Here is a 21,403-nt window from a genome sequence, read left to right as displayed (position 1 = left end):
TTTTTTTTTTTTTTTTTGGTACCAGGGAACAAACTTGTGCTTGTGAGGCAGACAACCGAACCACTGAGCTAAATCCCTGGCCCCTCCTCTGATTCTTATAATAACCTTGTGAAGCAGAAATGATACTATCATCAACTTTATTTTGCAGATAAAAGAATCCTCTTAAGTGACTTGACCAAAATTATATAGCTTTAGAATAATAAAAATGGGATGTGAATCTAGGTCTTCACCAAGACATCGTGTCATGAAATCCTGACACATTAAAAATATTCCTGGTTTAAGATGAGACGAACAATCCCTGAGGACCTCACAACTAAAGGCCTTGTGCATGCATGCTACACAAGTACTCTACTGCTGCTGTATTCCACACTCCCTATTTGCCCTTTTCACTCTACCCTTCTCATACTCGTATTATACAACACAGCTTCCTAGAAACAATATGATGTGTGGTGATGTCATCATTTTGAGGGCTAAAAGAATGTATGAAGTAGACAGGACAACACAGCTGTCTTTTCTTTTTTTGCTTTTTATACCACTTTATTCCAACCTGAGCACCTCAAAATAAAACTAAACACCGGTGAACTGTTTTCCTTGCTAATTCTGAATTAACTGTAAAATCTACAAGAGGTCTGCTAGGAATCTGACACTTAAATTAGTGCAATATACGGAACTTATCAAAATAAAGTGGACATCGTAAAACAAGGCTGCGAGACTAACATTGCATGTTTATGTTAAAAATTACAGATATAGTGCTTGCTATGGTTCTAGCCATGTAGGAACTGAAGTCCCTTTTTTTTCAAAGGGTAGGAGAATCAGCTGTTATAGTACCTGTACATTTTGTATACTTTCAAGCAACTCAAATATTACAGAAAAATAATAAACATACATGGAGGCTACAATGCAGTACCCTATTTACATTACAGCTGAAGATAAGATTTAAAACAATCAAGTCTGAATGTACATAATTGTTAGTGCACTAACTGTATTATGCCCAAAGGGAATAAAAGCTTCTTCCCTGCCCACAAATAAGACCTATGTAATGGTCCTCAGTGATTAAAAAAATCAGACACCTGGTTTGCTTCATTTCTGTTGAAGAGCTCACATGAAGGGAACACTATTCATTAAAACGCATTTGTCAGTTTTCATATTCCTAAATAAGGTGAAATTAACATCTGACTTCATCCCATTGAGAAAAATAAAAGGACTACCTATAATTTCGATGCTACTAATATTCCTTTTCTTCCTGGAGATGTGGGACTGTTTTCTCGTGGTTAACTTAAAATGTGGAATGTACACCTTAGATAACAGAAGAAAGTTTACCTGAATACTGTAGCTAAGCATAAATATCTTTATACTGTCTTTCTAAAAGTGTTTTTCAGAAAGCTCAAATTAATAATTTCTAATTTTTTCACAGATGATGACTGTCCCAGTTTGGAGAAACTGGATGGTTAAGTGTGGGTCCAGATAGTCATTTGTCTTTATTCTTAATGATGAGAAACGATTCCCTCCAACTTTCCAGTAAAACAAGTACACACAGATCTCATTTTCCCTTTCTATTGCTGAAACATTAGTCAGAGGGACACATGCATTTTATTAAAAATTAAGTTCAAAACACTTAAAATAATTCTGTATTAGAAGCTTGACTCTATCCTAAGTCTCTTGCTTTTGGGAGTCATACTGGGCTGGTTAAATGCTCCACTTCCACTGTTACTTAACATTTAGGAAGCAGAATATTCCAGCTAGTTCAAACTGGAGGTTTAGTTACACTGACTTCTGGTTGGTTGTGTAGGTTCAGTGAGGTCTATTCCTCTTCCTCTAGCAGAATTTGCTCCTGGATTCTGTGGTTCATTCTTTGGCAGTTTTTTAGCTATTGCCATGAATATTTCATTTACATTCATTGATATTTTAGCTGATGTTTCCACAAATAATAAACTGTTGTCATCTGCATAGGACTGTGCTTCCTGGAAATCTACAGCTTTTATTTGCTAGATCAGCCTTATTTTCCGATAAAGCTATTACAATGTTAGGACTTGCTTGCCTCTGAAGTTCTTTAACTCAGATTTGTTGCTTTCAAAAGATTCCTCATTAGTGACATCATATACAACTATGGCTGCTTGTGCTCCTCTGTAGTACACTGGTGGTGCTAGGCTATGGTATTGTTCTTGACCAGGTGTATTCCATATTTCAGCCTTTACTGTTGTGTCATCAAGATACATAGTCTGGGTTAGAAAAGCAGCTGAATCTGCAAAACCACTTTAATTTATCCAAAATGTCTATTTTCTGGCTAAGAACTATCACTTTCTTAGACCTCTTTATTTTCTCTTCACTTTCATCACTAGCACTAGCCGTTGGTTTTCTTTTCAGGCCCATTATTTCACAAAAATAGCTTTTATCACTTCGAGAATTACCTCAGTGGCACTCTCCTGAAATCAAGAAACTGGCCTTTCACAAAACGAAGCCCTAGGCTTGATTTGCCAACAGCAGACTCTCCCAGAAGTACTAGTTTGAACTGGAGTATTTTATTTCCAGTATTTGGCCCATTTAGGTCTTGTTGCTCCTCAACTCACCATGTCCAGCTTTGAAAACAGTCCCTAATTTCAGACTCCTAAATGAACTTCCAGGATGCAAGGTGTTGATATTTTTCTTTCTGGAAGTATAGAAATCTGAGCCCACATCACATGGAGTGGCGAGGCCGCAGCTTCCCAGCAGCAAGGCCCAGGCGTGGTTGGAAGAATGAAGGAGCCCAGCCTGCAGCTGTGGCGGTGGCTCCTCCTCATGCTGGCCCCCTCACACTGGACTGAGTGGGCTTGAGCTGTGGTGCCCTTCTTTATTTTCTATTAAAAAGCGGGGGGATATAGCTCAGTGGTATACCTCTTGCTCAGCATGTGTGAGGCCTGGGTTCAATACCGGTACTGTAGGAAGTGCGCGCGCGCACACACACACACACACTGAGGAGGGGGTCAGGGTCTCAATACACAGTCCAGGCTGGCCTTAAACTTACTACGTCATTTAGGTTAGTGTCAGACTCATGATCCTCCCTCCTCAGCCTTCTGAGTGCTAGGATATAGGTATGTACAATGCCTGTCTAGCTGTCTTTTTGTAAGCCAGATTATTACACAATTTATGAGAACATTAATGCCATTATTCTATTCTGGGAAGGATTGATAAACAGTTATTTTTCACAAAAATGTCCCTTATGTTAATAAGTAATGATTCTTTTTTCTTTTTCAGATGAGCCCTATGCTGCCTAGGCTGGCTGATTTTCAACTTGTGAGCTCAAGCAATTCTCCCACCTGAGGCTGGAACTACCCGCTTATTTTATTATTGATTGACTGGTTCCCTGCTTGCAGTACTGGGGATGGAACCAGTGTCTTGCACTGAGCTACATTCCCAGCCCTTTATATTTTTTGAGACCTTGTCCTGCTAAGTTAGTAAGGCTGGCCTCAAACTTATGATGCTCTTGCCTCAGCCTTCTGAGTAGCTACTAGTACAGGCGAACGCCACTTGGCCTGGCTTCCAGCTCATTAACATTTCTCTTTTAATTTTTAGTAAATATTAATAAATATAGCACGCATAAATAAAAGTTCTTGGGGGTATCAATAACTTCAAAGAATATAAACAGATAATGAACTGACATGGCGGCCACATGCCTGTAGCTACCTGGCAAGTTCAAGGCCCATCTTGGCAAATGAGGAAAAGCCGGTCTCAAAATAAAAGGGCGAAGGGTGTAGCTCTGTGATAGCTTTTCCTGGGTGTGTCAATTCCCAGTACCACAAAATAAAAGAGGACAACGAAGAAGAGGGGAGAAAAGGGAGGAAGAAGAAAAGTGAAACTACAAAAGAATCGAAGCTGGCCATGCTGAAACAACCCTAGCACTCTTGGAGATGCAGGAGGGAGGATTCCAAGTTTGAACCTAACCTGAGAAATTCACCACTTGAGATCCTGTCTACAAATAAAGAAAAAAAGGGGCTAGGATGTAGCTCACTCAGTGGGAAGGCCTTGGGTTCAATCTCCAGTACCCCCCCAAATTAAAAAATAAATTACATGCAACACTAGAACTCTGGGAGAGTGAGACAGAAGGATTTTAAATTTGAGCCAGCTCAGCTCGACCCGCAGTGTGACCCTGACCCAAAAAGCAAAACAAAACAGTGACAAATTATGTTACTCCTTTAAAGACACAGAACAATACTTTGCTTGAATATTACAAAAATGTTTCTCTAGTGATATCAATGCAGTCTAATAGGATTTAGTTTGACAAAGTTTCCCAGTCATGTATTAATGGAAGGTATTGCTGTGACTGAGAAAATATTAAAATTGAAAGAGACAGCAAGAAAGAGAAGTTTCAGGGCCAGGGATTTAGCTCAGTGGTTCGGTGGCCCGCCTTGCAAGCACAAGGACCTGAGTTCAATCCCCGGTACCAAAAAAAAAAAGAAAGAGAAGTTTCTCTCAAACCACAGTCATATTCTGAGTTAAAAGTTTTAAGTCTAATGTAATCAGCTAGTGGTAAGAGGCATTAATAGTTATTAAAATGAAAGTATCAGCACTTAAGAGCAAAACTCATATTTTTAAGAAAAATAAGAAACAAGTAAGACAGACATTAAATATGGCTTACTCACCGAGACATTTATTGAATCTTGAACATCTTTATGACTAACCAATTGAACATTACCATCTTCATAATAGTGAACCTGTATGAGACAATATTTAAGTTTATGTGTAGTTCATGTAAAAATCTACTGCTTAGGGCCCAAATCTATGCTTAGGCTATGCTTAAATTGGTAAGCCATCTTTATCAACTGTGAACAAATAAGTAATGTAACCAATGACAATTTACAATGGTACTGATTAAAACACATAGAAGGGTCATGAGTTTAAGGCCAGCCTAGACTAACTAGAACGTTCAAGGTCAGCTTGGATTACATAGTGAGACCATGTCATTCATTCACACAGAAAAATGTAAAGAAAATTCATAAAATACCAAAGTTTAAGAATTCTCTCTTAGCTGGGTATGGTAGCATATGCCTATAATTCCAGTACTCTGAGAGTCTGAGGCAGAAAGATCCCAAGTTTGGGCCTAGACTGGACAATTAAGCGACTTAGACCCTATCTCAAAATTTAAAAACAGGGGCCAAGGATTTAGCTCAGTGGTGCCCTGCCTACCTCACAAGCGCAAAGTCCCGAGTTCGATCCTCAGTACCAAAAAAAATAAAATAAAAAAATAAAAACAAACAAAAATCTCTTACCAGTGAGAACTGACTACTTATTAAAGTTAACAAACATTATGTGTTTTATACATTTCAGGCACTGTGTTAGAGATGTAAGTACAAAAATAAAGTGTTTTTTTTTTTTTTTGAAACAGGGTCTCAAGCTGGCCTTGAACTCACTTTGTGGTCCACTGGATTCAAACTTGAAGTGATACTCTTGCCTCAACCTCCAGAGTTCTGGGATTATAGGCATGCACCAGCAAACCCAGCAAGATACTACTTTAATAGTAGCAAAATAATTAAAGTAAAAATTTTAACTAGTTTTTCTCAGTGAAAAGCAAAAAAGTTTTAATAGATTCTAATACCCAATACATTTCTCCCTTTTATTTATAAATTATTTTTCAGTACGAGGGATTGAACCCAAGGTATTCACATCCTAGTCTTTTTAAAAATTCTTTTTTTTTGTGGTACCAGGGATTGAACTCAGGACCCTAGGCTTGCGAGGCAGGCAGCAGAACTACTGAGCCAAATCCCTGGCTCCTCTTTTTAAAAATTCTGAGACAGGCTCTCAGTATATTATTAAGTTGCCCAGGCTAGAGTGGACCTTTCAATTCTCCTGCCTTGGCCTCACAAAATACAGGGATTCCAGCCATGTGCCACCATGCTTAGCCCCGGATGCATCTTTCTTTTCTTTTCTTTTATTTTTTTGGTACCAGGGATTGAACTCAGGTCCTTGCATTTGCAAGGTGGATGCATCGTTCTAATAAACTCTCATCAATACTAGCAAGTAGATCTGACCAAGTATCGGAAAAGCTTAACTGAGGATTAAAGACAGTACTGAAAACAAAATATTTTATTGGTGAACTAGACTATAAAAGTTAAGTGCGATAAAAGCTATTTCTGGGGCTACACATGTAGCTTAGTAACAGAGCACTCGCTTAGCAAACATGAGACCATGGTCCCCAGCAATACAAAAAACCACAGACAAACAAACAAACAAACCCACAAAAAACCCCCTCATTTTTGAAGATAAAAGGTAAAGTAAGGTGTTACAATTACAAAAACAATTCTTAAGAACAAGAAATACATAAAAAAGAGTAGCAAATCAACTACTGTAAGGAAGCTCTGGAAGTTCTGGCAACTAATGACAGGTGCAATCATCTCAACATGGCTACAAACTGAAAACACAGAACAGGAGGGCACCTTCTGTTTAAGTGTATTGGAACAGAGTCTTCAACATAAGAGATACTGCCTAAGTAGACAAGGCAGAGAAGGGAATCTAGCAAGGGAAAAAAAAAAAGTATGAGAAAAGGGCTGGGGATTTAGCTCAGTGGTTCTGCTGCCTGCCTAGGAAGCACAGGGTCCAGAGTTCGATGCCCAGTACCAAAAAAAAAAAAAAAAAAAAAAAAAAAAAAAAAAAAACAACAGCATATGGTGGTTAACACCTGTAACCCAGCTACTTGGGAGGCCAGAGGCAGAAGGATTCCAAGTATAAAGCCAGCGTGGGCAACATGGTGAGGTCCTACCTTAATAGGGATGTAGTTCAGTGATAAGAGTGCTAGCCTAGCATGGATGAGGCCCTGGGCTCAATACCCAGCACCAAAAAAAAAAAAAAGTATGAGAATGGAGTAAAACTGATTGAGGGAAGAACAACAACTTCACTGCGAATGAATATATGTGAAAAGGAATGCTCTAAGAGACACAGCTATAAAGCTGAAGACAGGGCCAGGGGTGTAGCTCAGTGGCGCCCCGCCTGCCTGGCAAGTGCAAGGTCCTGAGTTGGATCCCCAATGGGGGTGTGTTGAGGGGAGAGGAGCAGAACACAGACTGCTACCTTATAAATCATCTCAGTTCAGACTTTTTCCTATTATAAGTAACTCTTTTATCTAGTACTACATTCTGAATGTTAGTGTTTTCCCCAAATTCTTTCTTACTGTTGCTGTTTTTGTTTGAGACAGTCACCTTATGTAGATCAGGCTGGCCTTGCATTTGCTCTATAGCCCATCCAGACTCACCCTGAACTCAAAATGATCCTCTTGCCTCAGTCTCTCAAGTGCTGGGATTATAGGTAAGAACCACTTCTGTCTTATGAGGACACAATATTTGCTCTGTTCACCAAATAAGGATGCCAGGAGGCAACAGCTATAAAGAACAGGCCTTCACCAGATACTAACCCTAGCGGCACTTTCATCTTGAACTTCTCAGCCTCCAGAAATGAGATCGCTACATTCTGTTGTTTCTAAATTACATAGTCTAAGGTAGTGTACTATGGAAAACTAAATGGACCTAGACATCTAGTGTGTATTACCAGGAGATAAAAAGATATGCTTTTAAAGCCAGGCATGGTGGTGCATGTCTTTAATCCCAGCACTCAGGAGGCTGAGGCAGGAATGCAAATTCCAGGCTACTCTGGGCTACACAGTGAGTTCAGGGACAGCCAGAACTACATAATGAGAAAACCAAAGAAATGTTTTAAAATATAGAGCAGAAAAGGTGAAGGGATGAGCAATAACTTTCATCCTCAGATAATATTTATGAGTCCTTACACTATTAGAGCTTCCTTTTTTTATAGTACTGGGGATTGAACCCAGGGCTACATGTATGCTAGGCAAGCATTATACCACTCCCTGTCATGCCATACCACGAGAGAGGTTGCCCTCAAAACTTGTGATACTCCTGCCTCTGCCTCCCAAGTAGCTGATTGTTACCTCATTTAATCTTTACATAAACCCAATGGAGTTAGGACTACTATTAGCCCTACTTTACAGCACAGGAAACTGAGGCTTGAGGTCATTTAAAAACTTCCTCATGTTCATAGACCTTCTAACAAGAGAAGCGAGGATTTGAAGTAAGTCAAACTCCAGAGTTAAAACTTTATCTAGCATGCAAATATTTCCCGATGCTGTGCTTTGTCAAAAAGTTAGAAGACACTTTGATACAGACAGAAAGGAAAATACCTCATCAAGAATTTCTTCTTTTGGAATATCATTCAAAAGGACTAAGTAAACAGCCAATCATTAGGCAGGAACCATGCTCCTATCTGAAACAAGGAGACCTGCCTGGGCAACATGAATCCATTAGATCCTTGTTTAAGGAACAAAAGTAGGTGTCTTCTTCAGTGTGGACAAGGAGTTAGCTCTGTCTACGCTGGCAAAAGAAACTAAGACTTTATACCTTTTCAAACCCTGAAATCTCACCTTTTGGCTTTCTGAAAGAAGCTAAAGAGAAAAAGACTAGTTAAGAATACACTAGAATTCTAGAGTGCTTGTCTAGAGAACATGAGGTCTGGGTTTGATTCCTGGCACTGGGGGGTAAAATACACTGGAAAAGCAGAAAGGTGGTAAATGCTTGGAAAACTTACATGCAAAAAATAGAACAGCAAACACAGGCAAAAATGACCAGCCTAACAAAATGGCTACAGTTCCAATAGGCAAGAACAAGGATATTCAAAATGGTGGGTCACATCCAAACAACTAGTTTTGGGTTTGTTTGGTTTTTTGGTATGGAATCTCATTATATTACACAGGCTGGCCTTGAACTTGCCACCCTCCTACTTCAGCCTCCTAATGAGGTATGACAGTAGGCAGTGCCACTGTACCCAGCATTAAAGGTTAAATATCTTAATGATTTTTCCAAACAATTCTCATTCTGGCTTTGAAAAAATATGTAAATGAAGCCTTCCTCCAAAGTATGATCAATTTATGCTTATAAAAGTATAAATGTCAGGAGGCTGAGGCAGGAGGATTGTAGGTTGGAGGTCATCCTGACAACTCCATGAGACACTGTTTCCAAAATAAAAAAGGGCTGGGGATGTAGTTCAGCAGTAGAGGATCTCTGGGTTCAATCCCCAGAGCTGGAAAAAAGTACAAATGCAAGTCTACACATTCAGTCCTGCTATAAAAATCTTATCAGAAATAATCACCCTTTATTATGTACACACACTGTTTACATTGGCAGAAAAATTGCTATATTTATTTACTAACTCTTGGGCTGGAGATATGGCTCAGTGTAGAGCATAAGGTTCTAGGTTCAATTCCTAGAACTACTTAAAAAAAGATGCAAAGGCTGCTTCCAGAGCTGAGAACTTGATGTTTTTACCTTTAACTTTTCTCATCTGAGTTGGGCCTGTTCCTGTGGCCAAGATGATACAGATATATGGAAAGAGTAAGTGCAGACAGTATCTACCATGTATACTTTTTTTTTTTGAGATGTGTCTCACTATAAAGTCCAGGGTGGCCTCAAACTTATGATCCTCCAGCCTCAGGCTGTTCAGTGCTGAGATGACAGGTGTGCACAACCACATACAACCAGCTCCATATGTACTTTTTATTCAATTACTCCATTAAAGAGGACAGCATTTGCTAATAGTTATTAAAGCAAGACAATATAATGTAGGTATAATGAGGTACTGATCTTTCTACTTATCAGTTTAACTACTAAATCCCGACTTAGGCTCCTGGATTTACAGAGCCAGTCCTCTTCTAGGATATGAAAAGACCTCAATTCAGGCAGTAAATGTGTTAACAGCTACCTTGTTTAACTGCCTGTCTGTTTTGACACCAACATTAGAAATAAACTTGGATGGGCTGTTTATACTTCATAACATGAGACACCTGGCCTTTCTCTCTAGTTCCTCTGTTTTAGTTCAATCGAATTTAAACCTTCTGTCAATAAAAAAACCACTAACAACAAAAAAAGCCTATTACAAGGTTTTCTTTAGAACTAAAAGCTAACGTGGAGAGACTAGAGAAGAAGGGAAAGTAAAAAGAATTAAGAAGCATTATGTACATGTACCAACTCCCCACAATGAATGAATGTAATTATGTACTGCAAACATACTAATAAAAATAAAAAACAGAAAACAAAAAATGAAGAATTAAGTGATGAAAGATCTTAAAGTTACAGCAGCTGGTATATAATAACTTTTTTTTTTTTTGGGTATTGGGGATTGAACCCAGGGCCTTCATACTTACTTATATTCTCATCCCTTGTTTTGTTTTTTTGGTACTGGGAATTGAATTCGGGCCCTTGTGTTTGCGAGAGAGGCGGTGGAACCACTGAGCCAAATCCCTGGCCCATCCCCATCCCTTTAAAAAAAAAATTTAATTTTGAGACAGGGTCCTGCTAAGTTGCCAGGTTGCACAGGCTGGCTAGAACTTGTGATCTCTCTGTCCCAGCTTCCCAGAGTGCTGGGATTACAGGAGTGTGTCACCATGCCCAACTATAGTTAACTTAATACTTAATTATTTTACTCTTTCCTAAAACTGCTGTTTGGTAATTCCTGGGAAGATCTTATCTTTGAAACAAAAAATAACAAGCAAGCAGTATACTCTATATGATTATCCTTTATCCATCCAGATTAACTATTCACCACCCCCTAGGAAGGAGGCCTCTATTCTATTCAATGACATTCGCTTCCCTTTCCATCTATAGATAGTTGTCTTTATTTATAATTCAAGATCATAAATCAACTTGCATCTTTATTTTAAAATATATTAACCATGATCTACAAACATGTTGGAATCTCACCTGGATCTTGAGCACTCCAACTACCTGGGCTGTAGATGGAGTGATGGTGAACTTCCATTCTGACCTCCAACGGCCATTCCTATTAAAACACACAATGCTGCAGAATTAGCAACAGGCATAAAAATGAGGTGACCTGTCACTGAGGCACAGAAACTGCAAAGGGCAGGGGCAAGGGACAGTCATTTACAAGTTGACAAACCAAAGCCTCTGTCTACTCAAGTATAAGTTTGGGTCCAAGGGCCTAACCATAAACCCTTTCTAAATTATTTGGACTTCTATTTTGCTTTTGTTCCCCATGGAGTAGAAACAAGCCTATTGTGCTCTTTGGGAGGCTCATCTAAAAATATAGTAGATGGTTAGGCTGCTGAGTTATATAATTAACTCAAGTATTACTAACCCAAATAAAATTTCATTAATCAATTGTTCTCACTCAGTATGAGAGTACTTTTTAAAAAAGATATAATTATGAAATCTTAGAATTGGGAGTCTAAACAATGTCCAAATTTATCACTTTATAGATGGAAAACTGAAATCTGTAAGTCAAATAATTTGTCCCAATATAGCTTAAAAACCAAGCCTCAACTCCTATTCAATATCAATTAGATACAAACAGAAGAGAATATCTATTTCTTACCAGAAATTTTTAGGCTGGAACTGGTGGCTTTCAATACATGCAATAATAGTCTGTTGCCCATCTATAGTTTTAGCATATACCTATGATTGGGAAAAAAAATAATTAGACTTGAAGAACATTTAATCTAAATGGCACACACTGTACAAAAGCAGTGTGCTGAATCCCTGAGGGACAGAAAGAACCAGACAAAATAAGCATAAAATTGTTTTCTTTGGATACGAACACAAAGGAGAATGTGTTAGGTTCTGGTAGAGACACTTATACAATGAATACAGAAGGAAATACTGCTCCTGGCTTAGAGTACCAGTGAGGTGTCACTTAGGTTGGGCCTTAGAAAACAGATGAAGTTCTGATAAGCAGAGAACGAAAAAGATGAAGAAAGAGCTCAGGCAGGAAACCAAGAACTTGTTAGGTGAATGGCAATTAGTTCCTTCAGGTTAAGACGGTGAATAGTGGGAGACAACAGGATTGTGGATTTGGGTCATGAGGTAACAGATGTAAGGTAAAAAGTTAAGACTATTCTATAACAATGGACAGACAGCAAAATAACACGACCAAAACTATTATTTTGGAAGAATAATCAATACTGATATATAGGATAATGCAAGTAAAGCTGGAGGTTGGTTAGGAGTCACAGAATTAATCTTCTGGGCAATGATCTAGGGTGGAGTCAGTGGGAATAGAAAGGAGGGGCCATGTATAGAATGCAGAAGTACAATCAAATTCTAGCAATATACTGCAAATGAAAGGAAAGAGAAGCCAAAGTGTTAGCACACTTGGATGACTGAAAAGATGGTGGTGTCATTAACATATTGGGAGATCTAGATACCTAGCTAGTAGAAACACCAACTTTTTCTTAGAATGGGAGAAATGAATAAAAATGCAACTGCTAAGGAAAAGCAAACAAACAGTGCTTTATAATTTACAAAGTAAGTTTTTTTACATATATTTTCCTTTATGTTTTTTATGTTCTTTCCTGTTGCTTTAATCAGTCTGATAAAAAAAATTGTTATCATCTACAGATGATAAAGCTCAAGTTCAGAGTTCTTTCCCAAATCACTCAGAATATACATGGTGAAGGTAAAACTCCAAACCATTGTTTTTGACACTAAAGTTTGTGCTACTCTATGTTGAATGGCTGATAGGCTTTCAAGAAAGAGAAATACAACTAAAAATTAATAAATTAATAAACTAAGAATTAATAAATTCCTAAATTTATAAAGGTAGCAGAGGAGAAAAGAAGTGACTAGAGACAGAGTAGAAAAAATGAGAGGGTGTTGATATATCAGCCAAAGCAAAAGACATTTCTAAAAGTAGTCAGGTGAGCTCGGTGTAAAATAACATACAAAGTCAAGGACTAAGAAAAGGACAATGGATCATGCAATTTAGAAACAATTAGTACTCTAAAAGACCAGTCTGTATAGCAGTGGTGGCGAACCAACAGCAGGCACACTGCACCAGGCTGTTTGTATCACTGAAAGTTCTAAAAGGTCTGCCATCACTGATCTGTAGAATGGGGACCGAAGTAAATAACCAAAGGTTATTTTCCTGTATTTTCCACAGTAGCACATAGCTACTGTGGCAATAACAGTGGTATGGGAAGAACATTGACTGGTTTGGTGGTAAAGGAGAGGAAGTCAGGAAGAAAGAGTACATAACTTAGAGGAATTATTATGATTGACAGATTTTTACCTTCCTTCAGGACAGCAGACTTAAGACTACTTCTACATAGTGAGAAATATTTCAGGAGAGAAAATGAAGTTACATGAAGATGTCTGAAGAACACAGGATAGCATGACATCAAGAATAAGGACCAGGCCAGGGATTTAGCTCAGTGGTGCCACTGCCTGCCTCACAAGCGCAAGGTCCTGAGTTCAATCCCTGGTACCAAAAACAACAACCAAAGAATAAGGACCATTCTTCCTCAGACTCAAGCAGAATGGAAGGGAAAAGGGAAGATTTCTGAGTGTGGAGAGAAAAGAAATAAAAACATTTCACATTAGCCTCAATCTTAATAAAGCTTGAGGGATTAGATGTCTACCTAAGGACAAAAGGAAATGACAAGAACATATTGCATGAAAGTATGATAGGGAATAATGCGAGGACATTATGGACTACTAAGCAGATAGCTGAGGATGTAAGACCCAGTGCACAGTAGATACCATCAGAGCAATTCCATTACTTTCTTTTTATTTTTTTGATACAGGATAACAATTCAAGGCCAGCCTGGCCTACATATCAAGAACCTGTCTCAAAACAAACAAACAAAAACAAAAAAATTCCTAAAATTTTAATCACTATTTTTCTTAATAATGTCATAATTTTATTAAGAAACTACGAGAGCCAAATTTATCATTTTTAGAGCCCAAGAAGTATACAGAAGTTACTCTTAAATTTATAAAAATGCTCAGTTCTAATACTTCAACATCCCACAAGAAAACATTTAAACTTATAAAGCACTTTTGTGTAAAAATACCTATAATACCAAAAAGTCATAAATATGGGCTACAGCTTTCCTAGTATCATTTTTTTCATTTTCCCCCATATCTTAAATTAAGAACCTCCCACCTTTTTCTTTTACCCAGTGACTTGACACCGGGCTATATCCCTATCCACCCCCCCACCCCTTATTTTGAGACAGACTTTAATAAATCAATTAAGTTGCCCAGGCTGGCTTGAACTTTTCAACCTCCTGCCTCAGCCTCCAAGAAGCCTGGGATTATAGGTGTACGTCACCACATTTAGCTTAAACTAAAGACCTTTAAAGACAAGTTTGATAGATGTAAGGCAACTTCTCATGAATAAATGAGAAATACGAAATAGGTACGTGGATGTACCTCAAAACCACAATGTTGTTGTTTTTTTTTTTTTCCCTTTGGTACTGGGTATTGAACTCAGGACCTTGCACTTGCATTTGCCTGCCATAAGCAGGTGTGGTGCCACTGAGCTAAATCCCCAGCCCAGAAATGTGAAATAGAATAACCTGGGATTTTAAACTATTATGCATCGGAATTTTAAAAAAGGAATTTTCCATATATTTATACTTAAAAAATGATTTGGGGTAAGACCATAACCAAGAAGACACAAGTAAAGTTTGGTGGTCCAAAGGCTCCACAGGATAAGGTAAACATAAGAAATAAAAATATTCTATGATAATGAAGCAGGCAGATACTTAACAGTACAGAAGCCGTTGGAATAATGATCTTTCACATAGGCTCTTAAAGCACTGTCACAGGATTCTCTCCAAGCCTTCAAACTTCCATCTATTTCCTCTGGCTGGGGGTCACTTGCTTCTTTCCGTAAGTGATCAAACTTAAAGGAAATTTTATTTCTTGGATCTAAAAATCTGCTATTACCCAGATCACCATGCTCTGTAATTAAAACCTTTCAGAGAAGAATTACAAATATGAGTAACTATAAAAAGACAGTTATCACATTTTACAAAACAAGTAACAGAGAAACTCTACAGACAATTTTTCATTCAGTCAAATTTCTTTCATACTGATTTTTCAATCAAGTCTAATTGAGTCAAGTTAATTTCAATCAAGTCTACTGTCAAGTGAGATGGTGTATGCATGCCTACAGTCCAGCTACTTGGGAGGGTGAGGCAGAAGGTACTTTTTTGTGTGTGTGGTGGTGGGGTTGGGGGCTACTGAGGATTGAACCCAGGACCTCTGCTGTGAGCCATCCAGTCTTCTAAAAACTTTTTTTAATTGTTAAGTTTTTTCACTTTGGTCTCACTAAGTGACTAAGTTGCCTGGGCTGGGCTTGTTTGTGATCCTCTTGCCTCAGCTTTCCAGTGTGCTGGTTAGAGGCATATTCTATCTCGCCTGGCTCATGATGGTCTCTTGAGCCCATGAATTTGACTAGGCAACGTAGCAAGACTGTTTCTCAAAAAGTAAAAAAGTATTATGGTGTGCTATATACATGTACTAACTCTCCATGATGAATGTAATCATATGTACTATAAACACACACTCATAAAACAATTTAAAAACATACTAAATATTAGTAAGGTAACTGGGCATGATGGTACATGTCTGTAATCCCAACACTCTAGGAAGCTGAGGCAGGAGGATCACAAATTTGAGCACAGCCTGAGCAACTGAGGGAGATCCTGGCTCCAAATAAAAAAGGGTGGGGAGAAAGTTCAGTGCAAAGACACCAAATTTGGTACCTAGTACCAAAAATAAACATATAAAAATGAGTCAATAAAACAAAAAATATAAATCAACTTTATACTACTGTAAATTTCTCCTCCTTCTAACCATACCCTTCATTTTTTTGGTATAGAATATATATATGTGTGTGTATATATATACTTTATATATATACACACACACATACATTTCGGGGGGCGGTGCCGGGGATCAAAGTCAGGCCCTTGCACTTGCAAGGCATGTAGGTATATATTTTATGCACAGCTCTAGTAATAACTTTTATGTATATTTTTGTATTTTTTTCACATTATTTTATGAAACTTTTCCAGTGTTATTATATTGAGCATTTAAAATAGCTAACACAGTCATATGTGTATAGCTCAGTGGTACAGTGCTTGCCTAGCAGGAGCGAAGCCCTCGATTTAATCCTTAGCACAATAACAATAATAACAAACAAATAAAGTGAAATCTCTTTGTTATCCCTACTTCCCAAGCAGCAAATTCTTCTTCGTTTTATTTAATTGAGTACTAATCTCACTATGTAGCCCAGGCTGGCCTCAACTTGAAATCCTCCTGCCTCCATTTCCAAGTGCTGGAATTACAGGTATGCATCACCTTTCTGGCCCAGAAGCAAACCCTTAAAATAACTTAAAGTAGCCTAAATTTCATAGGAATGCCTTTGTTTTCTCATTAACTATAATAATGTTTCCTGTTATTAGCAAGCAGACTAGAGGCAGCCAGGAAACTTGTAAGACTTAACTCCTTTTTTTACTTCTCTTGTGGTAGGAAGCTCTCCTTTTTGTCAAAGAAAGTTACTAGTATTATCAGAAAGAGGAAGAATTTCCCAATATGTACAATATTCATAAAAGTATGAAAACTAAGACATGAATTTATTCAGCATCTGATTCACAAATCCTTTTGGTTTCTACATCTCTACTACCTGCCAAGCATAGCTTATCTAACAGGCAAATTACCTGATCTTCATATCCTTCTATCTTCACAGGTGTGAACTGATCCATGTTATACTGGGCAAATGCACTGTTTAAAAAAATAATAAAAGTAAATAGTTTCTCTATTTTACCAACTGCTCAAGCCAAAAACCTGAGTCATCCTTGGCCTCTCCAGGTCTTGCCATGATCCTGCCAAGCATGCTCAATGCTCCCCACCACCTGCTCCCCTGAGGGCCTGCTGTTTCTAGTGAGGAGCATGACCAACCAACACCTCAAGCTTCCCGGGGCTGAGCACAGGAGCAGACACTGTCATTGCTGTGCAGCAGGATCTCAGTGCCTCCAGGATCAGGCAGCCACGGCGCAGTAACCCCAGGCTGTGTATGACAGATGCCCTGACTGCCCTGGGTTGGAGCTCTGCAGTTTCTGGGATGAGGAGGCTGCTACAGTTCCGAGTACTGAGGGTGATGTCTGAGGCCAGAGATCCACCACATTTCTCATAAACTACATACATAGCTGTATCCAAATGAGGAGTAGGACTGCTTCCCTGCCCTCAAGTTTCCTCTTCAAGAATCCTTACTTTCTTTTTGGAGACTGCATATGTATATCCTTTCTGCATCTCAGAGATGGAGAAAGTGGCCAAGCATGGAGCACCATCCTGATATGTGGGATAAAGACTAGGAGCTCCAAGCTAAAGGCTCATATCCAGAAGGATATTTATAAGGTCATTGCCTTCTCAGTGGGGAGCCAGCCCAGCATGACAGCTACTTCCTTGAGAGGAAGCCTGCTGGGGTGAGTCCAACTGTGCCTGGACAGCCAGGCTCAACCTTACTCCCATCTGTACCAGCCCCCAGTGGACCTGTTCTGATTATTAGTGCAGGAAAACACGAAGGTGACAGTCCTAGGAAAGGCCTCTGGAAGCCAGGAAAAGCCTTCACTGGAACCCAGCTCTGCTACCTACTTGACTAGAATTCTGGTTCCAGAACTACGAGGAATAAATGTACAGTTTATGCTGCCCAGTGTCTCAGTATTTTTTATAGCAACCTGAGCAGACCAAGTTGTAAACTGGGTTAGCCTTAGGGAAAACAACATGGCAAAGTTTAACACCAACAAAAAAAGTTCAGTACATGTATGTGGGCCATCCTTGACTTTTCTCATTTTGCACCTAATCTTAGTAAATCCTTACCCTCCTCATACTAGGGACTGAACTTCATATTAAGCTACTACATCCTAGCCTTCCTTTTTTTTGCCCCATTTTAAATTCTGAAGCAGGCCTAAGTTGCCCACTTGGGCTCAAACTTGTTATCTTCCTGTTTCAGCCTCCCAGAGTGCTAGAATTATAGGCTGGGGCCACTATGCCCAGCTCCATCAGAATTCTGTGGTCTTTTTTTTTGTTTTTTGAGACAGGGTCTCACTATGTAGTTGAGACTGGCCTGAAATTCACTATGTAGCCCAGGCTGGTCTCGAACTCACAGCGATCCTCCTGCCTCAGCCTTCCGAGTGCTGGGATTACAGGCACGCACCACCAAGCCTGGCTAGAATTTTGTGAGTTTTTTGAGACACCTCGCTATGTAGTTTAGCTGATCCTGAACTCATCAAGCAGCCCAGGCTGGTCTTGAATTTGAAGTGATTCTCCCGCTCAGCTTCCCAAGTACCCAGATTGTAGGTGTGCTCCACTTCACTTGACTCCTATCAGTAAATCTTACAGGTTCTACATTAAGTGCATATTCAGAATGTGACTTTCCCATTTCCACTCTAGTCCAAACCACCACCAATTACTCTTGAACTATACTAATTGTTCCTCTGCCCCCACATAGTGATTAGAATAATAATAACCAGTGGTTATTCTAAAATCTAAGTCTCACCATATTAGTTTGTACTGTTCTATCTCAGAACACTTAGCTCTGTCCTATCTCACTCAACATAAAATTCACGCTTCAACATGACCTAAAACATCTTACTTATACCGAAAGTGCTAAGAATTACCACAAATGGTTTCGATCATCAGAAAGATAGGCAGAAATTCAGGATGCTCCTAGATCTTCTAGGTACCAGGGATTGAATTCAGGACCTTACGCTTTCAAGGCAGGCGGTGGAACCACTGAGCTAAATCCCCAGGCCCAGGCCTCCTTTATTTCATATGGAAGGCAGTATTTGATGATTACTAAAATAATACTTACTGAGCGCTAATTATGAAAATTATGACCAAGAGATTGAAGCATTTCATTACAGAAGTTAAAAATGAACCCTCCATCACTATAGAAAATCAAATAATTTAGGTTTATGAAAATGTTTTTAGTAAGATTTTCCAAAAACTTAAGAATCTATAGAACAGAATATTTATACATATAAACATTAGTGCAATCAAAAGTGCAATCACTTTAGTATCAGTGCAATCAAAGTGTCTCAATTATATCCCAACTTCCACTCAGATCTAACAAGAAATAGGACAACAGGCTTAAGCTGTAAATACTCCTGAGTGGCATTCTACTCTCGATGTGCTTTAGCTATACTGTCAAGTGAAATAAAAATTATGTTTATTTTGGATATCTCTCAAGGATAAAACTAGAACCAAAATGTCAGGGAAAGTGAAGAACTTGCTTTGTAGGATGGGGAATTCCTTATTACCAGAGGATTCAGATTGGATAAGTATCTGTTGACAGATATAAATGAAGTGCAGTGAAAGAGCAGAGGGTTGAACTAGCAAATCATGAATGGTCTTTTCTTTTTCAGTTTTTTTAGTACTGGGCATTGAACTCAGGACCTTGTGCTTGTAAGGCAGGCGGGGCACCACTGAGCAAATCCGCAGCCCTTCTTTCTGTGTTTGAGACAGGACATACTAAGTTGCTTGCGCTGGCCTGGAACTCTCAACTCTTCTGCCTCAGTTTCCCAAGTAGCTGGGATTACAGGCACGCACTGCTGAAATCTGCCTCATGAACAACCTTTGCTATGGCAAAGTTTATACATCTAAGAAGAAAAGTAGCATTAGAGTTTATCTTTAATATGTGCCTCACTTTCCTACATAAATGTAAAACTAGGGTCATCATTCATGATGACAATTACAGTAATGATGTGTAAAACCTAGGTTTGCAGATTGTAATCCCAAAACAAATTCCATGAACAGGTCAGGAAATCTGTCTACCAGGCAGCAGCTTTCATACAGTTTTCTGCGACCAAGATCTAAACAGTTACATATCATACCAATATGGTCTTTATGATAATTATTTGTTATTTTGCATAGAAATGTCCTTGTCCTCCCCTCCCTTCCTTTGCTTAGCCATTATCCAGTTGTGTTCTCCTCTTTACAAAAGAACCCTGGCCTAATTGGGTAGACAGTAACTGACACAGAGCTTTGGGTTGAACAGTAGAGTAGTGACAGGGATCCTTTAAAGTCAGAGAGCATTTAGATTTGATTTCACCCTCATTGATGTTTTTGAGGTCAAGGGCAAAATAAAGGTGCTGTTTTAGAAAGGTTAGTTAGCTTGCCAGTGATTAAGGGTCGGTGACTAGTTGGAGCAATCAGGTTTTTATCTATGGTTAATTCTGGTAAAGTACTTTATGATATTTTTTTGTTAATTTCTTAAACTATCAATCCTTATCAGCAGCTTAATCTTTCTATAACTAGCAGTTAAAAAAAATTCAACACTGACCTAGAAGAATTATAAAAGAAAATCTAATAGCTAACATTAAATTCTGCTTTAATAAGGAAAATATAGGCAAAATAAATTCATACCAGGAAAACATGTTTTCTCTAAGAAATGAACAAACAAAAAAATAAAACAGGATGGACAGCTTTAAGTATTTTTGGGGGCGGGTACTAGGGATCGAACTCAGGACATTGTGCTTGCAAGGCAGGCGGCAGCACCACTGAGCTAAATCCCCGGCACAGCTTTAAGTATTTTAAACTTGGTTTTCAGGATGCGAATTTACTGTCACTATAGTATACTACAGTTTACAGAATAATGTTGTTAAGTAGATTCAGAAAAGGTACTTACTGTGCTGCCCCTTCCCTGAGGAGATTGTCATTGTTAAGTAGTAGCCGGACATCTGAGGAGGAAAACATGTTGAAATGTTCAGTATCACAAACATGTTGAAATACTGGGTACTGCACAAATTTGACAAATTTTAGCACATCTAGAAAAGATTTTCGGGGGGAACACTTTTGAGACAGGGTCTGCCTATGTTGTCCAGGCGGGCCTTGTACTCACTACATAATCCAGGCTGCCCCAGAATTCATGCTCCTCCTGCCTCATCCTTCTTAGTGCTAGGATAACAGGCATATGCCATCATGTTCAGCTAGAATAGACTTTTAAAATCCAGACTTTTGAGAGGTTAGTTTTCAGATATACTGTATGTGTAGAAATTCTATAAACCACGATGAATAGCTGTTAATGTTCACAGTTTTATATACAACTATTATTAGTACTACAGCAAGTCAACAATAAATTCTCAAGGAATTTCATAGCAAAAGAAGAATAAGGTCTGCAAAAGGTTACAGTTAGGACTACTAATTAAATTATTTACTTTTTATTTTTATGGTGCCTGAGACAGAACCCATAGTCTCACACATGCTAGGCAAGCACTTTTATCACTGAGCTACAGTCCCTAGCAGTAATACTATTTAATGATTTATTTAAAATCAGCCTACAGAGGGTGGGGATGTAGCTCAGCGGAAGAATGCTTGCCTAGCATGCGCAAGGGCCTGGGTTCAATCCCCACTACCCCTCATCCACCTACACACAAACACATACACACAAACACACACACACAGCCTAGATTAAGAATTACAGGACTTTTCATACCAGATCAAGAAAGCTGGGCATAATTCTGTCACTGGCCTAAAATCCTGACATATTTTTCTCTGAAGAATCTAATACTGCTTAGGGATCCACAACTTTTTAAAAAGCTGTGTGTCAAACTGTCTAGTCA

At 38.7% G+C, this 21,403-nt stretch overlaps 1 protein-coding gene and 1 pseudogene across 2 annotated transcripts in view; both read right to left on the bottom strand.

The window, feature by feature from the left end:
* Positions 1–21,403, bottom strand: part of Capza1 (capping actin protein of muscle Z-line subunit alpha 1) — a 43,228-nt gene that overhangs the window by 1,098 nt on the left and 20,727 nt on the right. The window contains exons 3-8 of one of the 2 annotated variants that reach the window (XM_033758291.1): positions 20,470–20,521; positions 16,502–16,565; positions 14,545–14,751; positions 11,368–11,447; positions 10,734–10,812; positions 4,617–4,688 (exon numbers count right to left, since the gene is read on the bottom strand). In XM_033758291.1, the coding sequence (XP_033614182.1) occupies positions 4,617–4,688; positions 10,734–10,812; positions 11,368–11,447; positions 14,545–14,751; positions 16,502–16,565; positions 20,470–20,521 (554 nt within the window). The remainder of the gene's footprint in view (positions 1–4,616; positions 4,689–10,733; positions 10,813–11,367; positions 11,448–14,544; positions 14,752–16,501; positions 16,566–20,469; positions 20,522–21,403) is intronic. The other variant, XM_033758292.1, reaches the window with a different exon arrangement.
* LOC104867024 lies at positions 1,566–2,842 on the bottom strand (annotated as a pseudogene).

This window comes from Fukomys damarensis, unplaced genomic scaffold (genome assembly GCF_012274545.1).
Source record: "Fukomys damarensis isolate Sample0158 unplaced genomic scaffold, DMR_v1.0_HiC HiC_scaffold_33, whole genome shotgun sequence".
NCBI classification, from domain to species: Eukaryota; Metazoa; Chordata; class Mammalia; order Rodentia; family Bathyergidae; genus Fukomys; species Fukomys damarensis.
The sequence above is the reverse complement of the archived record's forward strand: the minus strand, read 5'-3'. Positions and strand labels throughout refer to the sequence as shown.